The sequence below is a fragment of the Curcuma longa genome, chromosome 4, assembly GCF_044706935.1.
Source record: "Curcuma longa cultivar G26 ecotype Majalengka, Jawa Barat chromosome 4, ITB_CL_G26_1.1, whole genome shotgun sequence".
Lineage (NCBI taxonomy): Eukaryota > Viridiplantae > Streptophyta > Magnoliopsida > Zingiberales > Zingiberaceae > Curcuma > Curcuma longa.
Genome location: NC_133864.1, coordinates 12,532,547 through 12,559,107, shown reverse-complemented (window position 1 = coordinate 12,559,107; position 26,561 = coordinate 12,532,547). Strand labels below are relative to the sequence as shown.

Sequence of the window (26,561 nt, the reverse complement as noted above, 5' to 3'; positions counted from 1 at the left end):
TGCTATTTGATTTGGAAGGTGCCAAATCATTTTCAACAAGAGATGTCCTCCTTAATTTCCTCTCAACTTTTCCTTCTTTTAAAAAGTAATTAAGCTATGTATCTTGCTTGGCTAAGAACAAACTAGCATATTATGAAAAAGAAAGAACGATTTCAATCGCTAGCATGATGGAGGAATACTTTTAATTAATTTATCTTTGTGTGCCTCCGATTTTACCAACTCTACTAGCCCTCCTTGCTGAGGTAGATGATCACATAAGATCTTATGGATTAAGAACTCGAGTCGATTTTTATCGAAAAGAGTTTTAAATATATAGAATCAAAATAGGCCAGCTTGCTGTCGATCGAAAAAACAATAAAATAGAACCAGTTGAAGTAGTCTAACTTTATAAGATAAAAAATAATTTTAATTAAAAATAATCATAAATTATAATCATTACAAAACTTAAAGCTATTTTAATTATCCCAAAGGCTTAGGCCTTATGGTCATTAAATTTTTTTTTTTTAAAAAAAGGAATTAAACAAATTAATAATTTATTTGTGAATGCTATCGATGGTGTTGTACTCCTATATCCTCTATATAATTCATCACCGAGAGCCAAAGCAATCATCGGCCGTCATGTCTGTGATCTTTGTGCGCTGCTACTTTTCTCCCCCAATTCTCTCCTTCATGGATCCTCGCCGCCTTGCTTTTCCTCTCAGTGTTCTTCTTCCTCCGGTGGCCACCTAAGAGCAAGATCCGAATCCCCTCGCCGCCGACACTCCCTTTCATCGGAAACCTGCACCAGCTTGGCCCCCTCGCTCATCGCTCCATGCGGACGCTCGCCGCCAAACACGGCCCCGTCATGCTCCTCTACTTCGGCCCCATCCCCACCGTTGTAGTCTCCTCCCCCGCAGCCGCCGAAGACGTGATGAAGACCAACGACCACGCCTTCTCTAGCCGCCCCGACACCAGCTTGGCTGACCGCCTCTTCTACGGCGCCCGCGACATCGCCCTGTCCAAGTACGGGGAGTACTGGCGGCGGGTGCGCCGCGTCTCCGTCGTCCACCTGCTCAGCCCCAAGCGTGTCCACTCCTTCCGCTCCGTCAGAGCAGAGGAGGCGGCACGCCTCGTTTCCGCCGTCCGCTGCGCAGCCAGCAGCCCGGTGAATGTCACCGAGCTGATCTCCGCCTTCACCTTCGATGTGCTTTGCCGAGTGTTGTTTGGGAAGCAGGGGGAGGGTGACCGAAGAGCAGCGCTCTCTCTCCACGCCCATGTGGTTGAGGCGGTGGGCGGCTCATTTCCGATGCGTGACTTCTCGCCCTGGCTCGCATGGCTCGACTGGTTAAGTGGATTGGATGCGAAGGTGAACAAGGCATCGTCAGACTTCGACGCCTTCATGGAGAAGATATTCAAGGAGCATGAAAGCGATAAGATCATCGCCTCCGATGATCACGATGGTCTCGGAACCGACATGGTCGATGTGCTGCTCTCTCTGCTCACCGACGACAGCGATTCACTCAGCCGGGAAAGTATAAAGGCAGTCATTTTGGTACATCTTTCTTGCTCTGCTTAAAAAAATAAATGAATCCCAGATTCTCGGATTTACTAACTAATAATTGTGCAGGACATGTTCACTGCCGGGACTGAGACAACCAACACGGCCATAGACTGGGCGATGGTGGAACTCATCAGACACCCAAAAACCATGGCCAAGGCTCAAGAAGAGATCAGACAAATAGCCGGATCGAAAGAGGAGTTTAAAGAGGAAACAGTGCAGCGAATGCCGTACTTGAAGGCGGTGATCAAAGAGACACTGAGGTTGCATCCTCCTGCTCCCTTACTTTTCCCGAGGGAGTCGATGGAGGACGCCCGAGTGTTGGGTTATCACGTCCCGAAAGGTACAAGGATGTTGGTCAACGCTTGGGCGATCGGCAGGGACCCGGCCTCGTGGGAGGAGGCCGAGGAGTTTCGTCCCGAGAGGTTCTTGAACAGCAAAAGCTTCGATTTTAAAGGGCTGGATTTCGAGTTTATACCGTTTGGATCGGGGCGAAGAAGTTGTCCTGGAATTGACTTTGCAATCGTCACCGCCGGAGTTGCGCTCGCCACTCTGCTCTACCATTTCGATTGGGAGTTGGCCGAGGGAGTGAAGGCGGAGGAGATGGACATGACTGAATCGCCGGGGTTCTCGCTCAAGCGGAAATCCAATCTGATCCTTGTGTGTAAACCTATGAACCATAATTAATTATCTTATCTTGTACATGGAAGTATTGATCGATTCCACCTTTGATGTGGGAATTAAGGTCTTTCTGTTCACTCCCACTGTTTTCTCTATATGTATTATGCATCTTATGCAAATCACGCATCTCTCTGACGATGCCTTATAGTTAGTCCTTGTCCAAGAAAAATCTAACTGATCTTAAGATATCCCTGCTCAGGATGGCCTTTCTTCTCCTTTGCCAACTCCAAATTCTTATTCTATCCTTGTCTTCCTCCCGCAAGCTACCAGCTTTGAGAGGTCGTCTTCCTCCAATCCGATTGCAAACTGCTTCTCTCAGGGAGTTCTCGAGCCTTATAAGCTGAGTTCGACAATCCAGATTCAACCGTAAAATATAAAAAGAAAATGAGAGGAAGAAAGGAGAAAAGGGAAGAAAAAGAGTAGGAGAAACTGATTGCAGCCTAGCCACAAGCTCGAGGTGAGGCTGCAACCGCGAGCTTGTGGTCAACCCATGATTATAAGATCTCGATCATAAATTTGCGGCTGTGATCTCCATGATCTCACTGCGAAATTGTGTTTGTTGACTGGCTTGTTAGAGAATTTAACTCGGGAGAAATAAATTTTTTGTTATAAATGATACCAAATAAGCAGACAAAAATAACTCATTTTTTCCCATCTTTAAGGTAAATAGTTTTTTTTCTAAAATTATTTGGACAGTGTTCCGGCCAATTCGCCGTGGACGGTTCATCTACTGGATCAGAACTGCTGAGGTACATGCTCCTCGAAGAGAATTGCCGGCGGAGATGAGGGGACCTGGAAAAGCACTAAAGAAGAGGGTTAGAATGGCGCCGGGGCCAACCTTGAACCCCCTCTCGGCAAGCCACTCCGACGCTCAAGTTAAAACGGAGAAAGAAGGAAAAGAATAATATGCGTGTATAAAATGAGAGAGAAATAGAGAGAGAGAGGAGGAGTCTCCTTTTTCTTTATACCTGCAGGGTTTATATAGTATCAGGCGGAGCGTCATCTATGGAGATCGGCGCATGTGATTGACTATTGATGCGCTATTAATGTGGTAAGGATAATCTTTGAATATCCAATGGTTCAGATTTTCTGATCTTCATCTGACGGTCTTATGCATTAATGTGCAGGATTTTAGAAGGTCAAGTTTGAGGACTTGATCGTCATCCTTATCCTTTTGGATGGGTGATAACTAGCCGAATCAGACAGATTTATTAATTCTCCTTGAATTTACTTGGATTGAAAACTGTAAATAAGACCTTTAGAAGACAGTAAAAAAATCTTCATACTATTTTTTTTCCTGTGAATGGTTTCTTCCAGAAGTACACATGAAAGGATATTATATACACGATCACCTTTAGAAGAGAATCTAGTACTCTTCCTTCCATGCCCATCATGAACAGTCTTTCCACAACCAGATCTCAAAATTGGCCTCTTAGATTGTTCTCGATCATACATGGTGCTCCATTTACATTATAATTTTCTGCTGCTCAAATAAGATCGTCGCATGGAAGGAGGAGGTGGCCACGATGGCAGTGTGCTGCTGCTGCTACTAGCTGTTCTTCTTGCAACCTTAATCATATTTTCATGTGCTGATGATTTATCCGCACTGCTTGTTGTTAGAATTAGCTTTTAGTGTCAATTCGGATTGAGTTGGACTCAAGTCAACTCAGATTGTATGAGACTCGAGTTAGACTCAAGTCACACAAGTCAATTCGAATTCATCAAAGATTATCATGCATGAAATGCATGATCATTAAAAAGTTGTATGATCTTCTTTAAAATAAGAAGAGAAAGATTATCATGCATGAGATGCATAATCTTCATTAAAAGAGGAGAAAGATCTTCATACATGAGATGCATGTGAGTTAATAAAATATTAATTCTTAGATCACTAAAAGCCAAAAACCCTTCATCCCATGGTGGGATATAAAAAGGGATGAGAGACTCTTGATGAAGAGTTGTTGGATGCTCTTGATCTCCCTCTTCTTCTTCTCTTCCACTACCTTGGCCGAACCCTACCTTGTGGCTAGCACCACAGTTTGGTTCTTCTCCATCTCAGTGTTCGTGTGGATACCGTGGAGGCGTGAACACACTGATCGTGCTGAGATTCGTGAACCTTTGAAGGCAAGAGTTGCTGTCGGGATTGCGAAGGGCTCGCATCAAAGGTAACTTCGATTCTAGTAGGTAGAATCGTCAAACGAGTATGTTTTTCGTATGGATCTTCTGGAGGGATCCTGTTTTCCGCTGCCTATATACGGTTTAATCGATTTTTCGCGCATATAGATCCCTACACTTGTTGTGCCGTGTATGGTGCTTGAAGATGACAGACTAAATAGCATGATGACCTATAAGCAAGAAATTGGATTTGTTTGTAAGATAGATGATCTGATTACTGACAGTTTCAGAAAAATATAGACACATCCAGCTCGTTAATTTTACATGTTTCCTGAAATCCTGAAATTTTGTTTCAGGAATTAGTTCAACGTTGATGATTGTTGTCGTTAAGTTCCTAATGGTAAGCATGATCATATCACCAGCTTCCTCACTCACTTAAAGAGCATATTTAAGCAAACAAATATTAAGTTTTTTTTTACTTGTTGGAAAATTTTTGTCGATTCCACTTCCATGCTCCATGAAATTGTTTTACCATCACAAACCTCTAGCGGGCCAAACAGGCCCAACCATGCTCAACTCCACACAAAGCATGATCTGTTAACACAGTGAGACTTGCATGGTGACAACCAATTTGATACTTAGTTGATAGAAAATATCCACCACCAACATTCTTTTTCTTTTCTTTGATACTTTTTTTTTAAAATAATTGCTTGTCTTGAGACTGAAAGATAAACTAGTTAAACCTCTCGCCATGTATGTTTCAATTCCATGTATACCTTAATCAAATGGACCAACATCAGCGACAGCAAGGACCGTACGTACGTGGTCCACTGCTTCCAGAACTATATATCGTACCGAAGCAGGACAAAACACACTGCTACTGGCAGAGGCCAGTCGACGACACGTCAATTGTTCCATAAAAGAAATTAACACTCCGTTTCATGATTTCATATATCTAAACAAAATTTATCACTGCTGAGACTTTAGGGCCTGCTAAATATGATCAAGCTAAGGCACGTCGATCGTCGTCATGTGATGGATTATAAATTGCTTTCGAGGGGGCGATGTGATATATGGATGCAATTGAGGTAGTACCTGCGAGGGTATTATTTTAGGCAGCTGGTACATTGCACCTCCTGACAAGTTGGCGTGGTAGTGGATCGTGCTGTGTGGCTGGTGAGTGTTATTACCCCAGCAACTTGCTCTTAGCCACAGCCGAATAAAGCTGAATCCCGGCCAGTATTAGCAAGTGGGAGAAAACCATGGGCCCTGTCTCTGTCTAGTCCCTTCCCTGGTTTACTCTTTCACATATATATATTTATATATATATATATATATATATATGACCAATTTAATTTAATAGTCCTTTATTTCAATTAAGTTTCCAAGTAGGCAGGGAGGCAGGCAGGCACCAGGCAGGCGAAATGGCAGAGGCATAATTAATGCGGGTGCCATCGGATGCAAGTCATCCACCCATTGGTCAGCTTTCCCGAGCACAGGTCATTAATTAATGGACTAATTGACTCAAATTTATATATATATATATGGTCCAGGTCCTTGCTGCTTTGGTCTCCTAACTAAAATATCGTATAGAAAATGAAGGAGAATGAGGCATGCGTTGGCCCACGTCAGTGCATGCATCGAAGATATATGGAAAATTAAAGAATCATTAATTAGTAACTAATCGAGTTTATTATGGAAATTGGAAAGCAGTGCTCCCAATAATGTAAATCTACGTAACGACAATGGAGGAGCTGTTGAGCACGCAGGTACCTACGAACTCCTGAAAAGACTTGAAGCTAGTTGGTATTTTGTGATCCTGCATGTCTCGATAAGGATGCATATAAAAAGGAAGGCTGCAGTGCGAGATGAAGGCACTGTGGAAGCACTTGGAAGTATCGATGATCCTGTTGGCGGCCGCTTCAATTCCCGCGCTAGCTGAATGGATCAGAAGGCAGCTACGGGTCGTGGTTTCTGGCCACTTGCCCAAACCGCGATCAGCTTTAATTCTAGCTATAGCCAAGAACGAGAAGTGGTATATATATTAATTGCATTGCACCGTACGCGTCAATCATATCTAAACTCATGCGCCCATTCCAACATTGCATGCATAATATTGTTTATTTTTCTTCTTCTCATAATTGGCAACTTAAATATAATCATATCTATGAATAAGAGCTCTTAATTAGGTTTTTTGAAATTTTCTTAAATATGTGGATCTCATCCTATATAAACAAAAACAGTTAAAACTCATGGCGAAATAATTTTTGTTTAATGAAAATTTAAAATAGAAAATTCATCAAAAAAAGTATAGGTAGTTTAGATATATTACATGGACATCCTACACGTATAACTATAAAATATTTAAACTACGGATCGAGCAAAAAGAAATGTAATAATAATGATCATTTTCCCATGAAATAATATTATTTATGAGATTATAATTTGTGTTGTATTTGGACAAGTCCAATAATTGCAAGATTTGTCCTTTTTTACTTTGAGAATAAGTCGGCAATTTTAATGCAAAATATATCATTATGTTTTAGATTATAATAAATCACCCCATAATTCAATAGTCTCAAAAAATGTGTAGCATATTACTGGCAATTCATTAGCTAGCAGACATATATAAGGAAGGAAGTGATGCATGAAACATTTAAAAAAACATAATTAAGGATCCACTTGAAGAAAATAACAAGAAAAGAAAATATAAAAAAAAATCATAGAACAGGAGAAAACATTGATTGCTAATCCGGATACATAATAAGATCGCATTCGGTTGCAATATTAGGGACAAATTACAAGTAGATTAATTAGCATCTCAATGTAGTGTCATTTAACATCCTTAATTGTAATTAATGCCTTACAAAATCCTACATTGAATTTGTGTGTTTATTTATTAAGGAAAGCCTTAGCTTATTATTGAAAGCCTTGCAAAAAATGTTTATTCATTGGGTCAACAAAATAATGTAGAAAACACTTGATCGATCCTTGAACTTCTTCTGAACAAAACTACAAAGTCCACAACGGAGGATAATATATAATTAGAACTCCATCTTCATAGATGAACTTAGCTTACAAGATCTCTTCATAGTTGTAACTTACGTACGTACACCAACAAATGCCTTTGGTGTATATATCCGTACAGTTATGACGCGAAGTAGTATATATTATATCTATGTACATAACATTATTTTTCATCGATTAATTCGTTAGTGCATAAGCAATATTCAAATCTATCATGGATCATAAGCAATTAATATCGACCTCAATTGACCTAACATCTTTTGTTTAGACAGGCTTCCTTCTGCCTCAAATTAGAACAATAAGTTGCTGGACCCTTTCCTCCTGCATCGACAACAACAGTCATTCCCATGTTGAAACCTGACTTGATCATGTTGTGTCACTGTAACACTGCTTTAATTGAATTCTTTCTTGCAATCTGATCCTTGCATGAGCATGTCAGGTGTCAAACATTTGCTCATCATTCTTTTCTTTAACCACAATATATACGACAATAAAGATTCAGCAAGATCATATATGGCGTACATCTATCATATAACAACACATTAATTATCTATATATAAATTAAACTGACACGAAAAGAATTAATAACAAACATGAAAATAGACCACTAAAGTTTCTGAACACATAAGTATAATTTTGACACCGATACCTTCTTCTAATAAACCTCGAAACATTTCTATGACTACCCTGCTTTTCTCAAGAGTTTTACATTATATTCTACATCCAATTCACAATCGCAACAATTCAAACTTCACCTAGCAAAAAACTAAGGCGATACAAGAATTATTGAGGAGAATTAAGTTAATGATCAAATTAAGCGCACACTAGAGTTTTGGTGTGGAAATCTCCGATAGGAAAAATTAAACCACGAGTTTGTGAGAAGGATCGCAAATAATAGACGCAACAACTATGCTTCTAATTAATGCAGTGTTTTTTTGCTCGAATATTCTGGAGTCCGACACTGTAGTAGTATGTCAGTGTCGATTATACATGATCAATGCTATCTATGTATGTATCCATATCCAGTGTCAACAATAAAGCATATATATCAATCTGAAATTAAAGCTACTTTTTTAGTGGAGCTTGCATATATACCTGCTAGCTCTACCTTAGGGTTTGACTACAAAAATAGGTGTGACGACTTAAATCATATTCATCTCGAACGGAACACAACAAGGTGATTCTTGTAATCAATTGAAAAGAAAGCCTATATAGATATATACACACATTATAGCTAAGCCAAGATCGTTGAGCAACAAGGTAATTAATCATCAACTTATTCCGATTCAAATTTTATAAATTGAAATGCTTCGTCGTGGAGCCAATCAAACAATTTGCTTGCTTATAATACAGAGAGAATTAAATTAGCAAAGAAAAGAGAGATTGAGAGGGGAGGAAGGAGGGGTATCGATATCATTCAGCTACCAGGAGTACGTACACGCTTAATTAGCTTCTTGATGAGCAAGAATGGCGGCGCCTATAGAACCGATCCATCTCCTCCTTGGCTCCTCTCTCCACCTTCCTGTCTTTCCGATATGTTTACTCCAAACAGCCTCACCGGCGACTGTGCGTCGCCGCGGTCGATGTACAACTGCTTCTCCGGCCCGGTGGATTGCCAGAACCTGATCACGTCGCCTGGCTTAAGGTTCTTCTCCTTCACGAACCGGATCCACCCTTTGGTCAACACATAGCTCTGGCTGCTGTTCCAGTAGGAGTACCGGAAGCGCCACACCCTCCCGCCGGCGTCCTCAAAGTTGAGCAGCACCCCCTTGCACGCCTCTTCTGTCCCGCTCCGCAACGGGAAGTGCTTCTCCGCGTGTTGCTTCGGGATCACCAGCCGGTTCAGCTTCCCCACGTCGCTCGGCGTCACCTCCTTCTCGAACAGCATCTCGCGCGCCGTCTCGTGGTAGCTCAGCGCCCGTCTGCAGCCCCCAAAGGCGGCGGCGGAGGCGCCCGCCCGCTTGCTCTGCCGCAGCTCGTCCTGGTACGTGTGATTGCGCAGCATGTCCACGATCTCCGCCTTGGAGTGAGCGGCCAGAAAGTCCAGCACCAGCGCGCCCTCCTCGTCCCCCGCCGAGGACGGCGCGAAGTTGGTGACGGCGTCGCCGCCCCGGAAGCGCTGCGCCGCCACGTCGTAGGCTCGCGCAGCCTCCACCTCATCGGCGAAGGTGCCTAGCCAGACGCGCTGGTGCCGCTCGTAGATCTGAGCGCCCCAGCGCCCGTTCGGCTGCGGCACGACGCCCTTGTACCTGGACGAAGGCAGCTTCGAATTCCTCCCCGCCGCAGACTCCTCCCCCAGAGTCGAATCCAAGACCACGCTGGCAGCGCCGCTTCCCATCCCCCGCAGTAGATTTGGATCCGTAAGGCAAAAAGGATATATGGAATTAACGACGACGCCCTCACTTGCCTGTTCTGTTCTCTGCTAGCTTTCTAACGGTGCAGCTCCTTGTTTTGTCCATGACCGATCTGAAAGGCAGGCAGCTTGTAGAGCAAAAATGGGAAAAGCACTGTTTGTCTGTTAGCATGCATGATTTAAAATCGAGACGGAGAAGACTTGGAATCAAGCAGTCATCCAGTGGATATATAGAGAAATATATCGCTCTATTTAATTTGAGTTAATAACAACGTCCTTCATCCACAATACAACTAGAATAAATGAAAGCCCTTTCGCTTTAGATTTGGTACAATGCATACATACAATATAATAATAATGGATCTTAAAATTTTTTGATTAGATCAGAAATCCTATCCTAATTTGCTTGTGCATAGTACATGTAAACTTAATGTCACCGTCATGGTGGGAGCCAAGAGGTGGTCTATCTTCAAGGATGTCAAAATTATCAATCTGTTGGCGAAGGGGAAAATTCAAGGAAAGCTGCAGGAAGCTCGATAACTAGCTCGTGTGACTACTTATTTTTTTAATTAGGAATTCTAATGAAAGTGTGCGCTTGGGTGCAAGCAGCAGACAGAGAGAGAGAGAGAGAGAGAGAGAGAGAGAGAGAGAGAGAGAGAGAGAGAGAGAGAGATCTGAATAGATCATGTGGAATCCAGACAATCTAGAATGGGACCCAGTGGTCCAAGTTGGATTGAATGGATGATATCAAAACTTAGCGGACCATGGCGCAGGGCAATTAAGTACATTACCATAGAATTAGTGTATAAAATAATTTGAAGATTTATTTTACATCAAATCTGAAATCTCTACGTGTATATGAGAATTTATATAATGGTCATATTTTGTTTTCTCGTATCTAATTAAATTCTGATTAAGTGAAAATTTGGGACAATCAATTTCTAGGTGCCCCTATAAGTGTAAAATTTGAAAAAACTTCTTTGTATTATTTTGTATTAGCGTATTTAGGATTTAGGGAGATATGTTTTAATCAACTTCAATTCAATTTGAAAAAACTTCTTTATGTAGATACTACTGTAACTGATATAATCAATAAAATTTTATAAGCAATATGAATATTTGGATAAAAGTCATCCATATTTTTCAGATAATTTAAAATATCTAATTCTCTTTTTGCTTCCACCGGTAAAGACTACTTCAAGATTGATAACTCCATGTACAGATCATCTCCATCATGTCTGATTTGCCATTGTATCTCAAAGTTTCTTTGACATTTTTATAAGATTTCATTAGACTATCATCATCGACAAATTTCAATCTCTCTAAATTGAACAAAAATCCAAATGTTTCTTCGTACTTCTGAAATTGTTCAAATCGAGTTTTTAGTGAAAAAATAGCTTGATTTATTAAAAAGAGAAAATAATTAACTCTAAAATATTCTTTTGATTGCATCAAATCTTTACTATTACTTTCATCAAATTATTTTTTTCCTTCGGATAATACATTTTTTCTTTGAATGTAGCTTCAATCTCCATTTCTTCCGCCATTTGCTTCGCTTCCATCATGATATTATCAAATCCAAAGTCTCTATATCATTATTCTTGACAAAAATTTTTTCACAATTTCCTCAATATGTTAGATTATTTTTTGCAAGTCTATAGGCAACAATAATTAACCTCTTTAACAATAATCTTCAATGCTATTTTTTTTATTATTTTCTATAATATTTTCATTAATTATCTTATTTTTTCAGTTTTTTTTTCAATTCATTCCATTTGTCATACAACCAATATGTTCCTTACTTTCTCGTACTTTTTCAATTCATTCCATTTGTTATACAACTAATATGTTCTTTACTTCCTCATACTTTGTAAGATATTGAGTCAAATTATGCTAATCCTTATGCCTTCAGTAGCTAATTGACTAATTGTATTCATATTGTTATGATTTACGAATAATTTATAATAAAAGTAAAATATTCTATCTAAGAAAGATGAATAAGCTGTACTAGTCATTTTCTATCATTTTTTCTCCATTTTATAGTATCCATTCATAATGCAATGTATCAAAATGTCTATCAGCTTTATCTTTAGAAAACAAGATGCCATCAATTCAAGTTGGACCCTTTTCCACTAAAAAAATCTCTTAAATTTTGGATCAATTTTTCCTCATTTTCCAAGATCATCAATATTCAAATGTGAAGGACTCTCTTGGTTTATAATTTCGGCTGAACATAAAAAATATTATCATTATCATTTTCATCCAATTCATTCATAATTTCTTGTTCAACGCCGATTATATTTTCAATCTTCTTTTCCCTAACTATTTTGTTATTGATTAATATCTCCTATACCTGATTTTGAATAAATATCTATTCTCTTTATTTCTTTTTTCCTTTTTGAGATCTAAATAAATATTTCGGAGCCATGATTATATATTATACCTAAAAAAATATTTAAAAACAATGGATAAGAACTTATAAGAAATAAGAATGCATTTATAAAAAATAAATAACTAATAAGAGGGGAAAAGAGAAAAAGTTTAAGGAATATTCAAAAAATTTATTTATTAATCTTTACCTTCGATCAATAGTTGTACACGGGCAATTACTTTTTTGAACAAGAACAGTAAAGGATTCCTTGGTTTGGTTTGGCCAACAAAAGAACATTAGCTTCGACAGTGAGCGATGGTGGACAGCAACGCTTGTTGCGTTGAACAACAAGTAATAGTTTGAGTAAATGGAGGGAGAAGGGACTGCTACAAATCCCAATTATTGTTGTGAAGAGAGGAAGTGCTATTATGAAGAGAGGAAACAAAAACTTACTGCTTTTCATGCTTGCTATTGGTGACTAGGAGATGAAGAAAGAGGTTGATGTTGGTTGGTTGGAAAAAGAAGAAGAAAACAGCAACGTTGCTGTTGTCGTCAAGAAGAACAAAGCAGAGGAAAGAAGGAAGAAATTAAAATAAAAGGAGAAGCAAAAAGGAGAATTAAGAAGCTAAGGGAGGTAGTGGGTTGCTGGGTACACGTAGAGAAACGATGAAAGAAAAAGAGGAAAGATAAAGTGTTTTTTAAAAATATTCTAATTCTTTTAAATTGACTGAACCGATTTAACTTATCAACTTAGTCGGTCATAACTGGATCAAATTAAGTTCAAATCAACTCTAATTTGAACTTGATCGGTGGAAAATTTTCGTGGGACCGGACCGGTTATCCCCAGAGATTGAGTCCATAAGACTGACTGGAATTTATCATTTTTTTTCATGGCTACTTGATGAATTTAGATCAAACCTAATCTAATTTAAATTCTATATTTTCATTTCATATCCAACAATTTAATTTATTTTTTAATTTAAAATCTAATATTTAATAAAATTTACGGAAAATTAAAAATTCTAAATCTATCGTACTAATATAAATGATGAATTAATTTTTGAGTCCCTCTAAAAAGTGAGCCTAAGACGAGCACCTGCTGGGCCTCGCCTTAGGTCTGTGCCTTATTTTTTTTGTATTGATTTGAAAATACTTAACGAGTCAAATTGATTTTATTTTCAAAATATTAACATCAAACTTTCTAAACTTCAATCTAGAATATAATTATAGATGTCCCTATGAGTGTGATACCGTAGTAACACACTTAAGGGGGAAAAAAAATCAAAATTTAAATCTCAATATGAATATATATTTTAAAAGCCATAAATTATGTTTTATATTTATTTGATAAATAAATTAGAAACAATGATCGTCTATCTCAAAGATTAATAAGGTGAAAAGAGACTTTAGTGAGTTTAATTATTTTCATGGATAATTTTAAAATAATTAAAAAGTACAGGGTGCTCAATGGAAATAAAAATAAAAAATTTTCTAAAGGGTGCCTCTAAATTTTATTTCTTTTAATAGGACGTCCGATATGTGTTTTTATTGCTTAAAAAGGACTCCTCATCCGTAACTTCTATATCATTTATTTTTATTATTTTCTAAAAATAAAAAATCATAAAACTACTAACTAACTATTTAGTAATTTTAGGTTAAAAATAGGTGACAATTTTTACACTTTAAATTTAATTTTCCTTTGAGTTTTATTAATTTTCATGTGTTATGCTATGACAACAACTTGAAGTCCTCCTAAAATTAGAGGCTGTGTCATTCTGTCTAGGATGGTAAATTTAATAGAATCTTCATAAATAAATTTAATATTGAACTTGATAAGAAATATATTTATATTTGTTATCAATTAAATAAATAAATTTAAAGATATATATATATTAACTGATTAATGTTTGTAAATAATATTCATGAATAATATTCGTAAACAACGTTTATAAATAATATTTATAAATAAAATTTTTATCAATATGTTAAATAAAAAATAAATTTTTTTAAAATAAATTAAATAATTTATATTATTAAATTTAATAATTAATTAAATAAATTTAAAAATATAAAAATTTTAAATAATTAAATAAATTTGTTAAAACTAAATTTAAATCAAATTTAAATTCATAAAAAATAAATTAAACTTAAATAATCATTAAACTTGACAAATAATATTTTATTGAGCAATCTGTACACCGTGAGACTTTGACTAATTCTTTCTCGATCAAAAAACTCACAAACTTCGACTCCTCTTCTCCGCGGCGTCGCGTACGCTAGCCAAATCTTGGTTGATTTCAAGCCCTCCCTCTGTTTCATCCTCTGTGGCGAAAGCGAAGCTGTTGCCTTTCGCTCCGTGAGTTGGTTAAATCTTGTCTAATAGAGCAGAATCTTCATTCTAGTGCAGCGAATTGAAATCTTGTGCCGATCGCTACGTCGAAGATTCGGCCACCATGCCTGGTGAATTCCACCAGCCGACACCTCGGGAACTCCTCTGCAATGCTTTCGCTGGGGCCTCCGCTGGTTTGTTTATTATTATCTTCTTGTTTATCCCCTTTTTCTTTGTTCCTAATTTTAGGTTTTTTAAAAAATATTTCTTGGAGTTATTTCACATTATGACGCTATATTTTCTTTATTAGAATATGCAAGTGTGGTTGTTGATTACAAACACTGTTATGTTTCCTTCTTTTTGTTTGTGAGTTTAGGGTTTGATGTCTGACTATCTTGTGAGGGTTTGCAATTAGGTTTCTTGTAGTTGTTTTGATTGCTTTTGTTGCTTGTTTCGTTTAAGAGGGAGATTGATGACAGGGATGATGGCGGCCACGTTTGTCTGCCCGCTGGACGTTATCAAGACGAGGCTCCAGGTGCATGGATTGCCCACGCTCGCAGAGTCTTCTCGCCGAGGTATACACTGATGTGTTCTGTATGAATTCTCTGTTATTGTTCCTTCTTTTTAAATACTGATAGAGTTTCTTGTCAAAAATAATATTGAGTAGTTAGCAGTTGAATAAATTTGATTTGTAGCAATATAAATGAGTTCAGATCATAAACAGATTGTTGGGATTGAGGCCGTTTTGTGATCACCAACTAGGATACTGTGCATCTTACATTCCTCTTTTAGGGATAGTGTTCCAATTGTCACCTAAAATCTCCCTATATTGGATCATAGATTATGGTATTCCTAGAATATGGAATGCATTTATGATAAACATCCTTAAACGAAGATAAGATGGAAACCAACAAAACACCTGCAAAAGGAACAAGAACACAAATTTAGGAGGTTCGTTTTTCACCTATACAACCTTTTGTAATAGAAGAAAATGCTACATGAAGATCAAATAAAAATATGCACAAAACCCTGTATAGATGCACTTATCCTCTCAAGGCTCTCCTCTTAGAACTGATGTACAAACAAATCTGGATTTGCTTCAAAAGCCTGTGAATAAGCATCCTCTCTGTGCCTTTAGCTGCTGCTCCCTAGATACTTCTTCCTAGCTTAGGTACAGAACAAAGTATGTGAAACATGTGTCCAATCTATTTTATTTGGATTGTTCAAGCCAAATTCATTTTAAGGATAGGCACATCAAAGTTCTGTATGAGATTTGCTATATTTGGAATTGTGAACAACCATTGATTATTGTAATGAATATGGAAGGCATTTATATCATGGATTTGATGCAGACTTTCTTATGAAACATCTATGAATTATTAATCAGGACATTTGTAAATTATATGATAGAAGGGACGAGATCCATGTAACTGTCCTCAAATAGTTGGGACAAACACAGCATGATGATAGGTTTCAAGGCACTAACTTGTTAAGTGTTAGAAACATAGAGATATTAGTACATACTAAGAATTTATATTAAGAGATCAAGTATAGTTTGTCCTACTAAATTGTGTTTGCCTCTTTTAAGGACAACAGTTAACAAGATTATGTTACTGACATAATCTACATAGATTAAAAGTAAACACCTTCCATGATTTCCTGCAGTTTATGAATTTTCATGTTACCTTCCATTCTCTGAATTAGTCTTTATTGCCACTCCATTTAATAGTTTCTCTACCAATTTGTATTCTCTTAATCTGGTTGATCAATAAAAAACCAGTTACTCCTATTGAATTATATTATCATTTGCCTTTTATCCAGCAAATGCATTACTCGGAAATGTCAAGCAATTGATTTCTTTCGCTCAAATTAGGAGGCATTATCATTTCAAGCCTAGAAGAGATAATTAAAAAGGAAGGAGTTAGAGGAATGTATCATGGACTTTCTCCTACAATCCTGGCACTGCTACCAAATTGGGCAGTAAGTACATAAGCTTCTTTATCTTCCTTGTTCCCTATACAGTGGGCTTGTACAAACAAAATTGATAGTAATGGCGTTTATATGGATGAACGTAGATCCAGATAAATATAGTTGCCAATGGTTGTGATATTGAATCATAATTTACTTTCTATTTCACGTTGGTCAATGATCATTATTTTAAAGATGATACACCAAAGATGATCAGCCAATTCTACATTTAAATAATGCCTTTGTTTGAACATCACTAAAAAAACAGCATACCTCCCAATTCAGTGCACAGTTTGTTTTGTCTTTAGAATGTGGTATAAAAGCAGCTACTAATCTTTTTGTATATTGATGGTTCCTCCTTTTCTTGCATGTGATCATGTGGTTTGGTAGGTATTACTAGTTGTATGAATGAATAATGCATAACTCTCTTCATGGAGAGGATTTTGAAATTTGCAATATGGTGAAATTATTTGGTTTAGATTTATTTTTTTTACTAATGAAGTGAGCCGTTACAGTGTTTCCATTAACTTTGGCTTTGGATTTGATTTAAATATTGCAAAAGTCACCAACTTACAGTATGAAGTTTCTTGTGCATCATGTTATAAAAGTTTCTATACAAGTGAAATATGTGAAAAATAAGGAAAGCTTGTGTCTTCTTTTTGTTATTCTTTGATGTTTTCTTTTTTGGTTTTCATTAACTTTTTTTTTAAGACCTGACATCCTTACTATCAATTTAACATCATCTTCAGGTATATTTTACGGTTTATAATAAGCTCAAAGGCCTACTTCATTCACATGGTTTGTGTAAAACTTCCTTCTCCAATTTCTTGCTTATAGTTAGATCCTTGTTATTATGGGATTGTTCCTAGAAAAGTAGATGTTAGATTGGCAAAAAAGGAAAAAAAAAGATTCAGTGCCATTTAACTAAATGTCTGAAATTTCAGATGCAGCTGATGTTGACAAACCACTTTCAGTTGGAGCTAACATTATTGCTGCCTCTGGTGCAGGAGTTGCAACCACAGTTGTAACAAATCCACTGTGGGTTGTTAAAACTAGACTTCAAGTATGTTATTCTCTTGTTTCTTTTACACTTCTAGAGAAAATCCAAATATTCACTTTGTTGTCAGCATTATCTATGGTTTACCAAATTTGGTTAAACTTGAGGAAGTAATTTCTACTAACATTGCTTTTATATTTGATACTTCTTGGCCATTAGACCCAGAGGATGAGGCCTGGGATAATTCCTTATAGAGGAATAATCTCTGCACTTAGAAGGATTTCCCGAGAAGAAGGTATACGTGGGCTATACAGGTGAGAAACCTCATCTTATGTAATTAGTTTGTGTTTTCCTTTTGGATCTCCATTGACATGATCTTGGCATTTTTTTTTTTTCCCTTTTCTGTTTGTTTGCAGTGGTCTCCTTCCAGCTTTAGCTGGTATTAGCCATGTAGCCATACAGTTTCCAGTATATGAAAATATCAAATCTTACTTAGGAAATAGAGGTATAATATCTACCTTCATCTATCTGTTTGTTATTATTATTTTTTAATTATATTGTTCTAAACTTGATTGTCCCCAGGCAATACATCTGTGGATAAGCTCAGTGCTGGCAATGTGGCCATTGCTTCTTCGCTATCTAAGGTTCTTGCATCCACAATGACTTATCCTCACGAGGTACATTCAGCATATTCCTGGAATGTGTAATGTGAAAGCATCTGCTTTAAAGTTGAAAAACTACCTGCTTACTAGAGGATGTCTTGTTTCCTTCTCTTTGATCGATAATAGCCTTAATATTTACAGTTGCTAGGTACTAAGGTTTTTTATTGTTGCCCCCGGGGCATAGCTGAGTTGGTTACGACGCAGCAGACTTAATTCGAATTTCGTGACCAACTGCAGTTTCTCGATTTACCTCCTCACAGATGGTCGTGGGACCGACCGTGTGGAGCCGCTAAGGTGGCGGATTCCACCTTTTTTGCAGAAGAAAAGGTTTTTTATTGTTCCCTTCGGGTTTGACTGTTTAGTCGCACTATATTCTAGTTAGCAAATCAACACACACCAGTCTACCTCTCTTCTGCCGTAACAGAGTCTTCTAATACAGCATGTGGCATGGTCAAACGTGCTGAAACTTTGATTTCATCTGGTTGAAGCTTAAAGCAAATATGGAAAATGATGAGTAAATTCAGTGTTTGTCTTCTTGTGTTATTAAAAGTGTGCATGTTCTTTCCACAGGTTGTTCGGTCGAAGCTCCAAGAACAAGGACATGCTCGGAACTCTCCAGTACAGTATGCAGGTGCTGTTGATTGTGTTAGGAAAATCTTCCAAAAGGATGGCATGTCTGGGTTTTACCGTGGCTATGGGACAAATTTGCTAAGAACCACTCCAGCTGCTGTCATCACATTCACCAGTTATGAGATGATTCAAAGATTTGCGAACCAATTCAAGTTCCTTTCATCTGACGAGAGACAACGAGATTTACTTGAAATTTCTAATAGTCACGAGATCATAGACCGGTGGGAGTAAGCTATTTGAGAATAAAGGAAGACAAAATATCACTCAGCAGAAATCCAGTTGACAAAGAGCATCGGAACAGTTACCTGATAATTCTTTTGCTTTGAACTTGGATAACTGGTTCTAATATTCTGGGGTGAAGATTGCCAATACAATGCATCGAAGAGCAATAGTTAATAAAGATAGCCTGAATTAGCAATCTGTTAAGTTTGTCCCTATTCCAAAGAGTAGCACTATTCTAAAGAATAAAAATTTAAAGGTTTGAAAAAACTAAATCTGTTTATTTTACTGGCACCAGGAATGTTTGCAATCCAGTTGCTTATAAGAATATTCTTTGAACGAGTGGATGGCTAATGTTGGTGTGATAATTTTGCTAACGTTTTCATACACGTTTACCTTGATGCCTATAAGATAGATGACTCTCGTTCTCATTGGTTGCCTTGTTTTCTGTTTAGGAATCAATAGGAACCTCTGCAAACTCAAGTGTCTAATTAGAATGTCTAAGAAATGTGGCATTCAAAGTTAACAGAATTATGATTGAAAACAATGAATGAGCGAGAGATAAGTGCCGAAGTTCTTATCATGTATATATCAATCTATTCCATTTGCGGAAGCAATCTTAATTTACAAAACATTGTAAATAAAAAAGTGCATAAACATATGAAAAACAAAAGAATACATATACATACCCCCATGACAGCTTGCCAAGTGTTTTTGTAATTCACATTCAAGCAATCGGGGCGATTAATTGGGTCTAATAAAACATATTGCCCATCATAGATGATGTACGTGTTTGCTTTGTTTCTACCAAGTAAGAAAGGGGGAAGGGTCAAGGATTTCATAGTCTTCAAGTTGGCAATCTTCATTCTCTTGATGAACTGGATGCCAACGTAATGATTCTTCTCCGCTCTGTTGCATCTGCAACACATCTGTCAATAATCGAACCTAAAGCGTAAGTACCACCTCAATTGATATCCATTTTCTTGTCCTTCAATTGAATAAACGAGATTCACTCACTTGGAGGAAGAATGTTGTGGTCAACTAGTGCATTAGTCTCTTCCACTTTGTCCCAGTTTTGATAAGCCTCCCTAACCAGACGTTGTACATAGCTCTGCAAAATATTTCAGCCTTGAGCACTCTTAAATTACATTCATCATTGATAAACTTAGGAGGCTAATAGTTACTCTTTGAGCGGTGCTTAGATCCTGCAATGAGAGTGTGATGCCGTCGTAGGCAACCTCCACAAGTTCGCATACAGGGTTCAAGAGAAGACTGCACTGCGTTCCTCGATACAGATAAAGAGTTTCTCCCATGTTGCAGGTCTTGGCATGAGCAAGTGTTGCCTCCCACACTCGGTCTGACATCCCCATCCCCAGTATCTGATCCGTTAAAGCAAAACCAAAAGTAATATCACAGAGCATTTGGCACATAGAAATTAAAGAATGAGCTAACTCAATTGACCATACAGTGCGAAGGGAGTGAGGGTCGACGACTGACAGCTTCAAGAAGTCTTGGACAGTGTAGATTTTTGCATCCGAGAGTTTTTTGTGGAAAGCTCCATCTTTTGCGATCTTCTCCAGTCTCCACACCTCATCGCCAAGAGCTGGTGGGTAGTGTTTCCTGTACACTGTTTCATAATAGCTAATGCATTTTAGATTCGGTTTAGGAAAAAAAAAAGGAGGAACAAGGAACATGCCGCTCACATTCTCCTCTATGATCCTTAACCATGAAAGGCACGGTCATGGCTTCCTTAATCCTCGGCCCTTCATGACTTCCAGCCACAACCCTGGCGCCAATCCTGAAGTGCCTGCTCCGAATCCAGCTCGAGTTGTCGGTGAAGGCGAGATCCGGGATCACAATTGAACCATCTTTCAGCGTGATATTGACGTCTCCAGCCAGCAATGGCCTCTTCCCTGTTCTCTCCCTCACGATATTGTTCTGGAACTCGGAACTGCTCCACTTCGGTTGATCCCTCGCCGGGAAGTCTCCGTCCAACACCACCACTTCCACTTTGACAGTCGACAGCAGCGGCGAAACCGGAGGTTCCCCGGTGCAAGCATCGACGATGGCCAGCTGAAGTGGCTTGCTGTCTGTGCCCTCTATTTTACTGCCTGTGAATATGGGGAGAGACAGATGGTTCTTAAACACGAGCTTCAAGCTTGATGATTCTGAGGCCGGTTCGATATGTATCGAATTAGATCTGAGAGCAGGGGTAACTGTTAAGGTCGATAAAGAATGAAACTCAAGAACAAGAAGCTCGTGTACTTATTTCTTTTACCTCTGGAACGAGCTAATACTTTGGCTTACTCCTCTCTCTACTTCCTCTTGCACCTGTTTTCAATTAAGAAAACGTCACTGGCAGAGCTGCTTAATTAGCAATAAATCTTCTTTTGCAAAATAGTCGACATCTCAACCTACCATTTTGCGCAGCATTGGCTCCAAGGAAACTAAAATGTTTTGCAGGGAGTTCGCCATCACTGCCTCTCTAATCACCCTATCAGAAAGCAAGGAACAAGTTCATAGTCGATCCTTACACTGTCAAATGCGCTAAAAATCACTGCGAAGGACGGTTTTGGAGAACATAGAAAACGAGTGTTTAAGGCTACAAACGTTGAGAAGGACGGCAACCGGCGCATCTGCTTGCAGTCGGATAGTTCGGGATCTTGATCGGTGTCCTGGCGAAGCCTCTTCGTAGCCATGTCTCCTGTGGTAACTGTAGATGGGATTCATGAACAGAACGAGAGCAGAGCAGAAGTTTAGATGATCGACTTCGTACCGTATGCGGATAGCAAAGATTTGGCGAAGACCTGGCTTTGTGGGGATGACGAACCTCTCGTGTTGCCTGGAGACGACGCTTCGTGGTCATCAACCAAAAAGAAATCAGAAGCTACGGCCGCAACAAGGACGTGAAGAATTAAATAGAGTTTGGGAAACTGCCCGGAAGAAACATGGAAGCTCAAGTAAAACTTTTGCACTGGTCTTACAGAGATCAAACAAAAAAAAATTGCTTTCAATTAGTTTAAATTATTAGAACACGGTCAGTCAAATCTATTTCGTTTGATGATCTTCAAATCTAGCTACCAAACCTTAATTGTCTGCATGTTAACATTGACAATCAATTTCCATGAAATTCTTCATATATAAATATAATTACCGGAGTTAAATTTCTTGGTAGTGAGATGCTTCAGCATCACTGATGACACGGTTGCTTCCCTGGGAAGGAGAGGAAGCGCGTGAGAAAATTCAAAATAATAAACTTGACTTTCATTAAAGTGTGAGAAGACTTTGTTCGCTCAGAGCTTTGTCGGTCCTTTCCGACGGGGACCTTTCTCAAGTTCTTGATTCTTGATAAAAAAAAAAATCATTATGAAGAAGCTGCAATAAATCTCAGTTGTTAATTATGTTTCAAAGCTAATCTTTCAGTGACTGATTGCTGGTTTGCAACGCAGAACTAATAACTAACTATTAGCTATTTTGATGATAAAATAGAAATGATATTTGAATGCATCTTATGGTTACAGCATGTTATGGTAAATAATAAGTAGGTTTTCATTACATAATTACACTTAGTTTATGTAAAACATAATGTTAATTTCAGGATCAATCATTTTTCTCAGCTGAATCGCTGAATCAGATCCGACTCTGTAATGGACTTCGTTTTTTTTTCTTTCCGTAATTAACAACGAAGCATTGCAAAAGGTAACATCCACCACCCTAACAGCTCCACAACTATCTAAAAGGAAATAAATTGGAAAATTACAGTTAATCACAATGGACGAAGATATTATTCGATTTCGTCAAAATTCGAACACTTATCCTCTTCTATAAGTCTGCTCTATCATAACCAACTCAACTATGCCCCGAAGGCAACAATGAAACAAAGCATTGTCACTTTGGCTTTAAAGCTAGATCAACCAAAATATATTAAGATATTAATAGGACGGTACATAAATAAAATGTTAATGGATTATTTAATTTAATAAAAATTTATTTACATTCAATCAATATATAAAATATTTAAATAATTTATTAAATTAAATAAATTAATTAAAATATATTAATATTCAACTCATTGATATTTATAAATAAAAATTATTTATAAATAAAATTTATAAATCATATTCATTAAAACTCTTATCAATAAAATAAATAAATAAATAAATAAATTTATATTATTAAGTTAAACAATCAAAATAAACAAATAAATTTATATTATTAAACTACAAAAACAATCAATCAAATAAATTTTAAAATATAAAATTTTAAACAAGCAATAATTGAGAGCTCAATAATAAATAAACAAATCAAACTCAAGTCAAATTTGAACCAAATTCAAATTTATAAAAACGAAATCAAATCAAACTTGAATAACTATTTCAACGATTTAATTCATTTTAAACTCTACTTAGCTTATCTTAATTATCTTATCAAATAAATTTGAATATCATAAAACTTAACTCGTTTACAGCCTAGATATTAGCATAAGCTGTACATAAAGTCATTGGAACAAGCTAATTCGAGTTTCATCAATTAGACAAATTCAAGACAGGAGTGTAACCGTTGTAACAGAGTCGCTCAAAGCAATAAACCTAACAGAAAGCTGTCCAAACAGGATACGTAATATTGGCACAAACTTTTAAATGTCTTCCCAAGATAAATAAAAAAGAATCAAGCAACCTTATCTTCATCTAAATCATGCAACCATGATAGAAGTATTTGTGCACCTTTCTCCCACAATGAATCTAGCATCATATCATGAGCAACTCCTGATACACAAACTGGTTCTACATTATAAAATCTTGCAGTTTCCTGCAGCCCTTCTGCATCCTACAAAAAAACATTCATCAATTATATGTTCATAATACATCTACAAGGATCAAATGTGCTAGCGAACCCTGTGGTACAAACTCTCAATCATAGTTCAATGAAACAAGATAGGGAAACTAACTGAAACAAATAAGAGTTCAATACAAACTAGGTAACTCACAACTATAAAATCATCACTAGCACCCAATATAAGGAGCTTCACTTTGCCTTTTCCTGGTGAAGGGACAGGCAACGCTGCATTAAGCTTCCTCAGATCAAATAGTGGCAGCTTTGAACTAACTTTCATTAGCTCTTGGTACCTGCATACAAGTGGCATGTTATCATGAAGTAGTGGGAAAAAATTGAATTAACACTTTGATTGAAAATTATGCGTGCCTTAAGACAAGGTTATCTTCCATTGTAGAGGAGAAAAATGTTTCTTTGCACAATGGCAATGAATTAGCAAAAGCTTTGGCAGCCAAACTGAGAGTCACCTAGTCAAAAAACACAAGAGAATTTGTATGATCAACAGTTGCTGGAAGGAAGATGTATATAAAATCACTGTCCAAGAACCATAACACTAAATAGATTCATGTGTTATGCATAGAACATAAGTAGGTGATAACCCAAAATACAACATTTATTTAGATAATTTGTAAGCATGATAATGCAGTTGTATTTGGAGTTAAATTTCTCTTGGTGGATTAACATGTGTTCATGTGCAGCAAATCTAGAGAAGCAGAACCCTTTGATCTATTAAATGAAAGTCAAGATCATTATAAACAGTAATAATAACAAATTAATAACATACCTCCTTCAGATGAGTTTATGTTTGGCTAATGCAGAAATAAATGAAGTCATAGAATACCTTTATAGCAGCAATTGGTTTGGTCAAGAGGTACCGCCAAACAAGACCACTGCAAGTAAGAACCAAAAGATACCATACCAGTATTGGTGATCAATTACAAATTTATTAATTACGTTATAAGGCATGTAGTAGCCTCAAATGATTACCTGTTCCCTGTAGGAGGCACAGAACATATCAGTGCAGCTCCTGCAAGCAGCGGATAGGAAGAAAGCTTCTCTGTAATGATAAATTATAAGTGATTAAAAAAATCTTCTAATAGAAGAAAAAATATCCGTGAAAATATTAGTTAGGTCTATCTAGACTTTCTTTAGTTCCCTAAAATTGGTTTTAATAGTATTAACACATACGTGTGTCATGCAATGACATTTATTCAATTAGTACATTAGGACACTGTTTCATTTAGAAAACAAAACACTTGAGGCAACCAAAAAATGTATGGCATTAACTGCATAAATACCAGGAAGGGATGACTGATTGGAGGAAGAGGCATCTTCCATGTTTGAAATGTAAGATTGAACAATGAGGCCACCAAATGAATGTCCAACCATAACAGGTGGTGATTTCACTTCCTTTCGAATGAAATCAGCTACATCACTGGAATGAGTCTACTGCAAATATTTCAATGGACCTAATAAGTTTGCAACGGAAAATGCATACGAGTTTTTATTTATTTATTTTCTTGAGACACGAACATGCACCTGAAGAGTACCAGCTGCTGTTGCTGCTAATGGCACATCACTTTCACCCTAACAAAATGAAAAAATTAGAAGATTAGAAGTTATAAACATTAGCACAAATCTGAGATATTTGTTTCACAGATGATATATGTTATATAATCACTCAAGTTTAATGATAATGGCACATCACTTTCCACCTAACAAAGTGAAAAATTAGAAGACGAGAAGGTATAAACATTCCACAAATCTGAGGCATTTGTTTCAAAGATAATGTATGTTATATGATCACTCAAGTTTAGTGACCAAATGTTCTTAATAGTTGATGAATATTATTCTAGCTCTGAGGAAAATGCATACAATTATGCAGAACGACATTCACGGAAGCAAACTTTCTAGGAAAAGAGAACCTAGATTATCAAGCTTTATGGTAGGAAAAAAGGAGAGAAAAGGAAAGGTTTTAGCCGTTTCGCTTTCAACAACGAGGAAAAACAAAATGCTAACCTGCTACTGCCTAACCCACACGAAAAGAGTCTCCCCTCTTGAAAATCATATACCCTCTCCAAATTTATAGTTCCCGTCCAACAATCACATTTTTCACTCTACCTTCCTTCAGGTTTGCGCTTTCAAGAACATAACCAACTGGCAATGTATTATGTATCAACTTTACTCCATGAAGAAGCAGCATGAGGTTTTACCTGGCCCAGGAGACTGAGCGCGTAGCAGTCATAGCCGGAGTCAGAAAAGAACGGGAGCCAACGCTCGGCCCAGCACCAGGCCGCGTGGAAGCTGCCATGGACGAACACTAGAGGCGGAGTCCTTCGACCTGCTTCCGCAGCAACCACTTTCTGGCCCTCCTGGAAGATGACCTCCATTGCCAGACCGGAGGGCAGGCGATGGAAAAGGCGAGACTGCCCTTCCCTCAGCTGATAGGAGGCGACTTTGGTCACTGGCGAGGCAGAGACCGTGGCACGGGGCACCAAAACCCTCTTGCCAGGCGCTCGTACGAAGAAAAGGAGAGGAGATCCGGCAACGAAAGCAGCAGCCATGGCAACGACAGAAGAGATAGGAGAGGCCGGCGACTCCGAATCTCGGGGCAGTACGTCACGTGCCCATTTCCAGACATCCATGGGCAATGGATTAAAACCACGCGGACGAGCCGAAAAGGCCATTCAAATTGGGCCTTGTACAATCAATCTCTAATGGGCCAAGCCCATTTTTCACCTAACAAACCATACATATATCAGTATAGCACTATCAAACCTCACGATAATTGTGGACCTGATTTAAAATTGTTGAAATGATAAATTTTATATTTTATTGA

The 26,561-nt window shown here is 37.6% G+C and overlaps 5 protein-coding genes across 7 annotated transcripts; 2 read left to right on the top strand and 3 right to left on the bottom strand.

Moving 5' to 3' along the window:
• The first annotated feature begins 620 nt into the window (after nt 1-620).
• On the top strand, nt 621-2,337 carry LOC141826011 (cytochrome P450 71A1-like). Its single transcript, XM_074713267.1, has 2 exons — nt 621-1,531; nt 1,607-2,337. The coding sequence occupies exons 1-2, from the start codon at nt 812-814 to the stop codon at nt 2,222-2,224; spliced, it is 1,338 nt and encodes a 445-aa protein (XP_074569368.1). The 5' UTR covers nt 621-811; the 3' UTR covers nt 2,225-2,337.
• A 6,287-nt stretch (nt 2,338-8,624) lies between these two features.
• LOC141826879 (AP2/ERF and B3 domain-containing transcription repressor TEM1-like) lies at nt 8,625-9,913 on the bottom strand. The gene has a single exon (XM_074714195.1). It carries the CDS (start codon nt 9,696-9,698, stop codon nt 8,838-8,840), a length of 861 nt encoding a protein of 286 aa, XP_074570296.1. The 5' UTR covers nt 9,699-9,913; the 3' UTR covers nt 8,625-8,837.
• Nucleotides 9,914-14,302: 4,389 nt separating this feature from the next.
• LOC141827227 (nicotinamide adenine dinucleotide transporter 1, chloroplastic-like) lies at nt 14,303-19,231 on the top strand. Of its 2 annotated transcripts, none has more exons than XM_074714461.1 (9): nt 14,303-14,607; nt 14,893-14,988; nt 16,287-16,393; nt 17,131-17,179; nt 17,389-17,444; nt 17,598-17,692; nt 17,795-17,883; nt 17,961-18,055; nt 18,611-19,231. In XM_074714461.1, exons 1-9 carry the CDS (start codon nt 14,538-14,540, stop codon nt 18,899-18,901), a joined length of 948 nt encoding a protein of 315 aa, XP_074570562.1. In that variant the 5' UTR covers nt 14,303-14,537; the 3' UTR covers nt 18,902-19,231. The 2 variants fall into 2 exon arrangements, with proteins under 2 accessions (XP_074570562.1, XP_074570561.1); XM_074714460.1 differs by having other exon boundaries at nt 17,326-17,444.
• Nucleotides 19,232-19,449: 218 nt separating this feature from the next.
• LOC141827690 (protein SAR DEFICIENT 1-like) lies at nt 19,450-21,899 on the bottom strand. 2 transcript variants are annotated; one of them, XM_074715001.1, is made up of 9 exons: nt 21,666-21,899; nt 21,500-21,602; nt 21,308-21,383; nt 21,168-21,220; nt 20,593-21,089; nt 20,356-20,516; nt 20,074-20,268; nt 19,907-20,000; nt 19,450-19,818 (listed from the first exon to the last, which is right to left on the bottom strand). In XM_074715001.1, the coding sequence occupies exons 2-9, from the start codon at nt 21,586-21,588 to the stop codon at nt 19,694-19,696; spliced, it is 1,290 nt and encodes a 429-aa protein (XP_074571102.1). In that variant the 5' UTR covers nt 21,589-21,602; nt 21,666-21,899; the 3' UTR covers nt 19,450-19,693. The 2 variants fall into 2 exon arrangements, with proteins under 2 accessions (XP_074571102.1, XP_074571103.1); XM_074715002.1 differs by lacking the exon at nt 21,666-21,899 and having other exon boundaries at nt 21,308-21,424; nt 21,500-21,558.
• A 1,520-nt stretch (nt 21,900-23,419) lies between these two features.
• On the bottom strand, nt 23,420-26,326 carry LOC141828098 (uncharacterized). The gene is made up of 8 exons (XM_074715465.1): nt 25,936-26,326; nt 25,262-25,309; nt 25,021-25,168; nt 24,710-24,779; nt 24,564-24,612; nt 24,092-24,189; nt 23,877-24,015; nt 23,420-23,716 (listed from the first exon to the last, which is right to left on the bottom strand). Exons 1-8 carry the CDS (start codon nt 26,284-26,286, stop codon nt 23,558-23,560), a joined length of 1,062 nt encoding a protein of 353 aa, XP_074571566.1. The 5' UTR covers nt 26,287-26,326; the 3' UTR covers nt 23,420-23,557.
• Between the last annotated feature and the right edge of the window lie 235 nt (nt 26,327-26,561).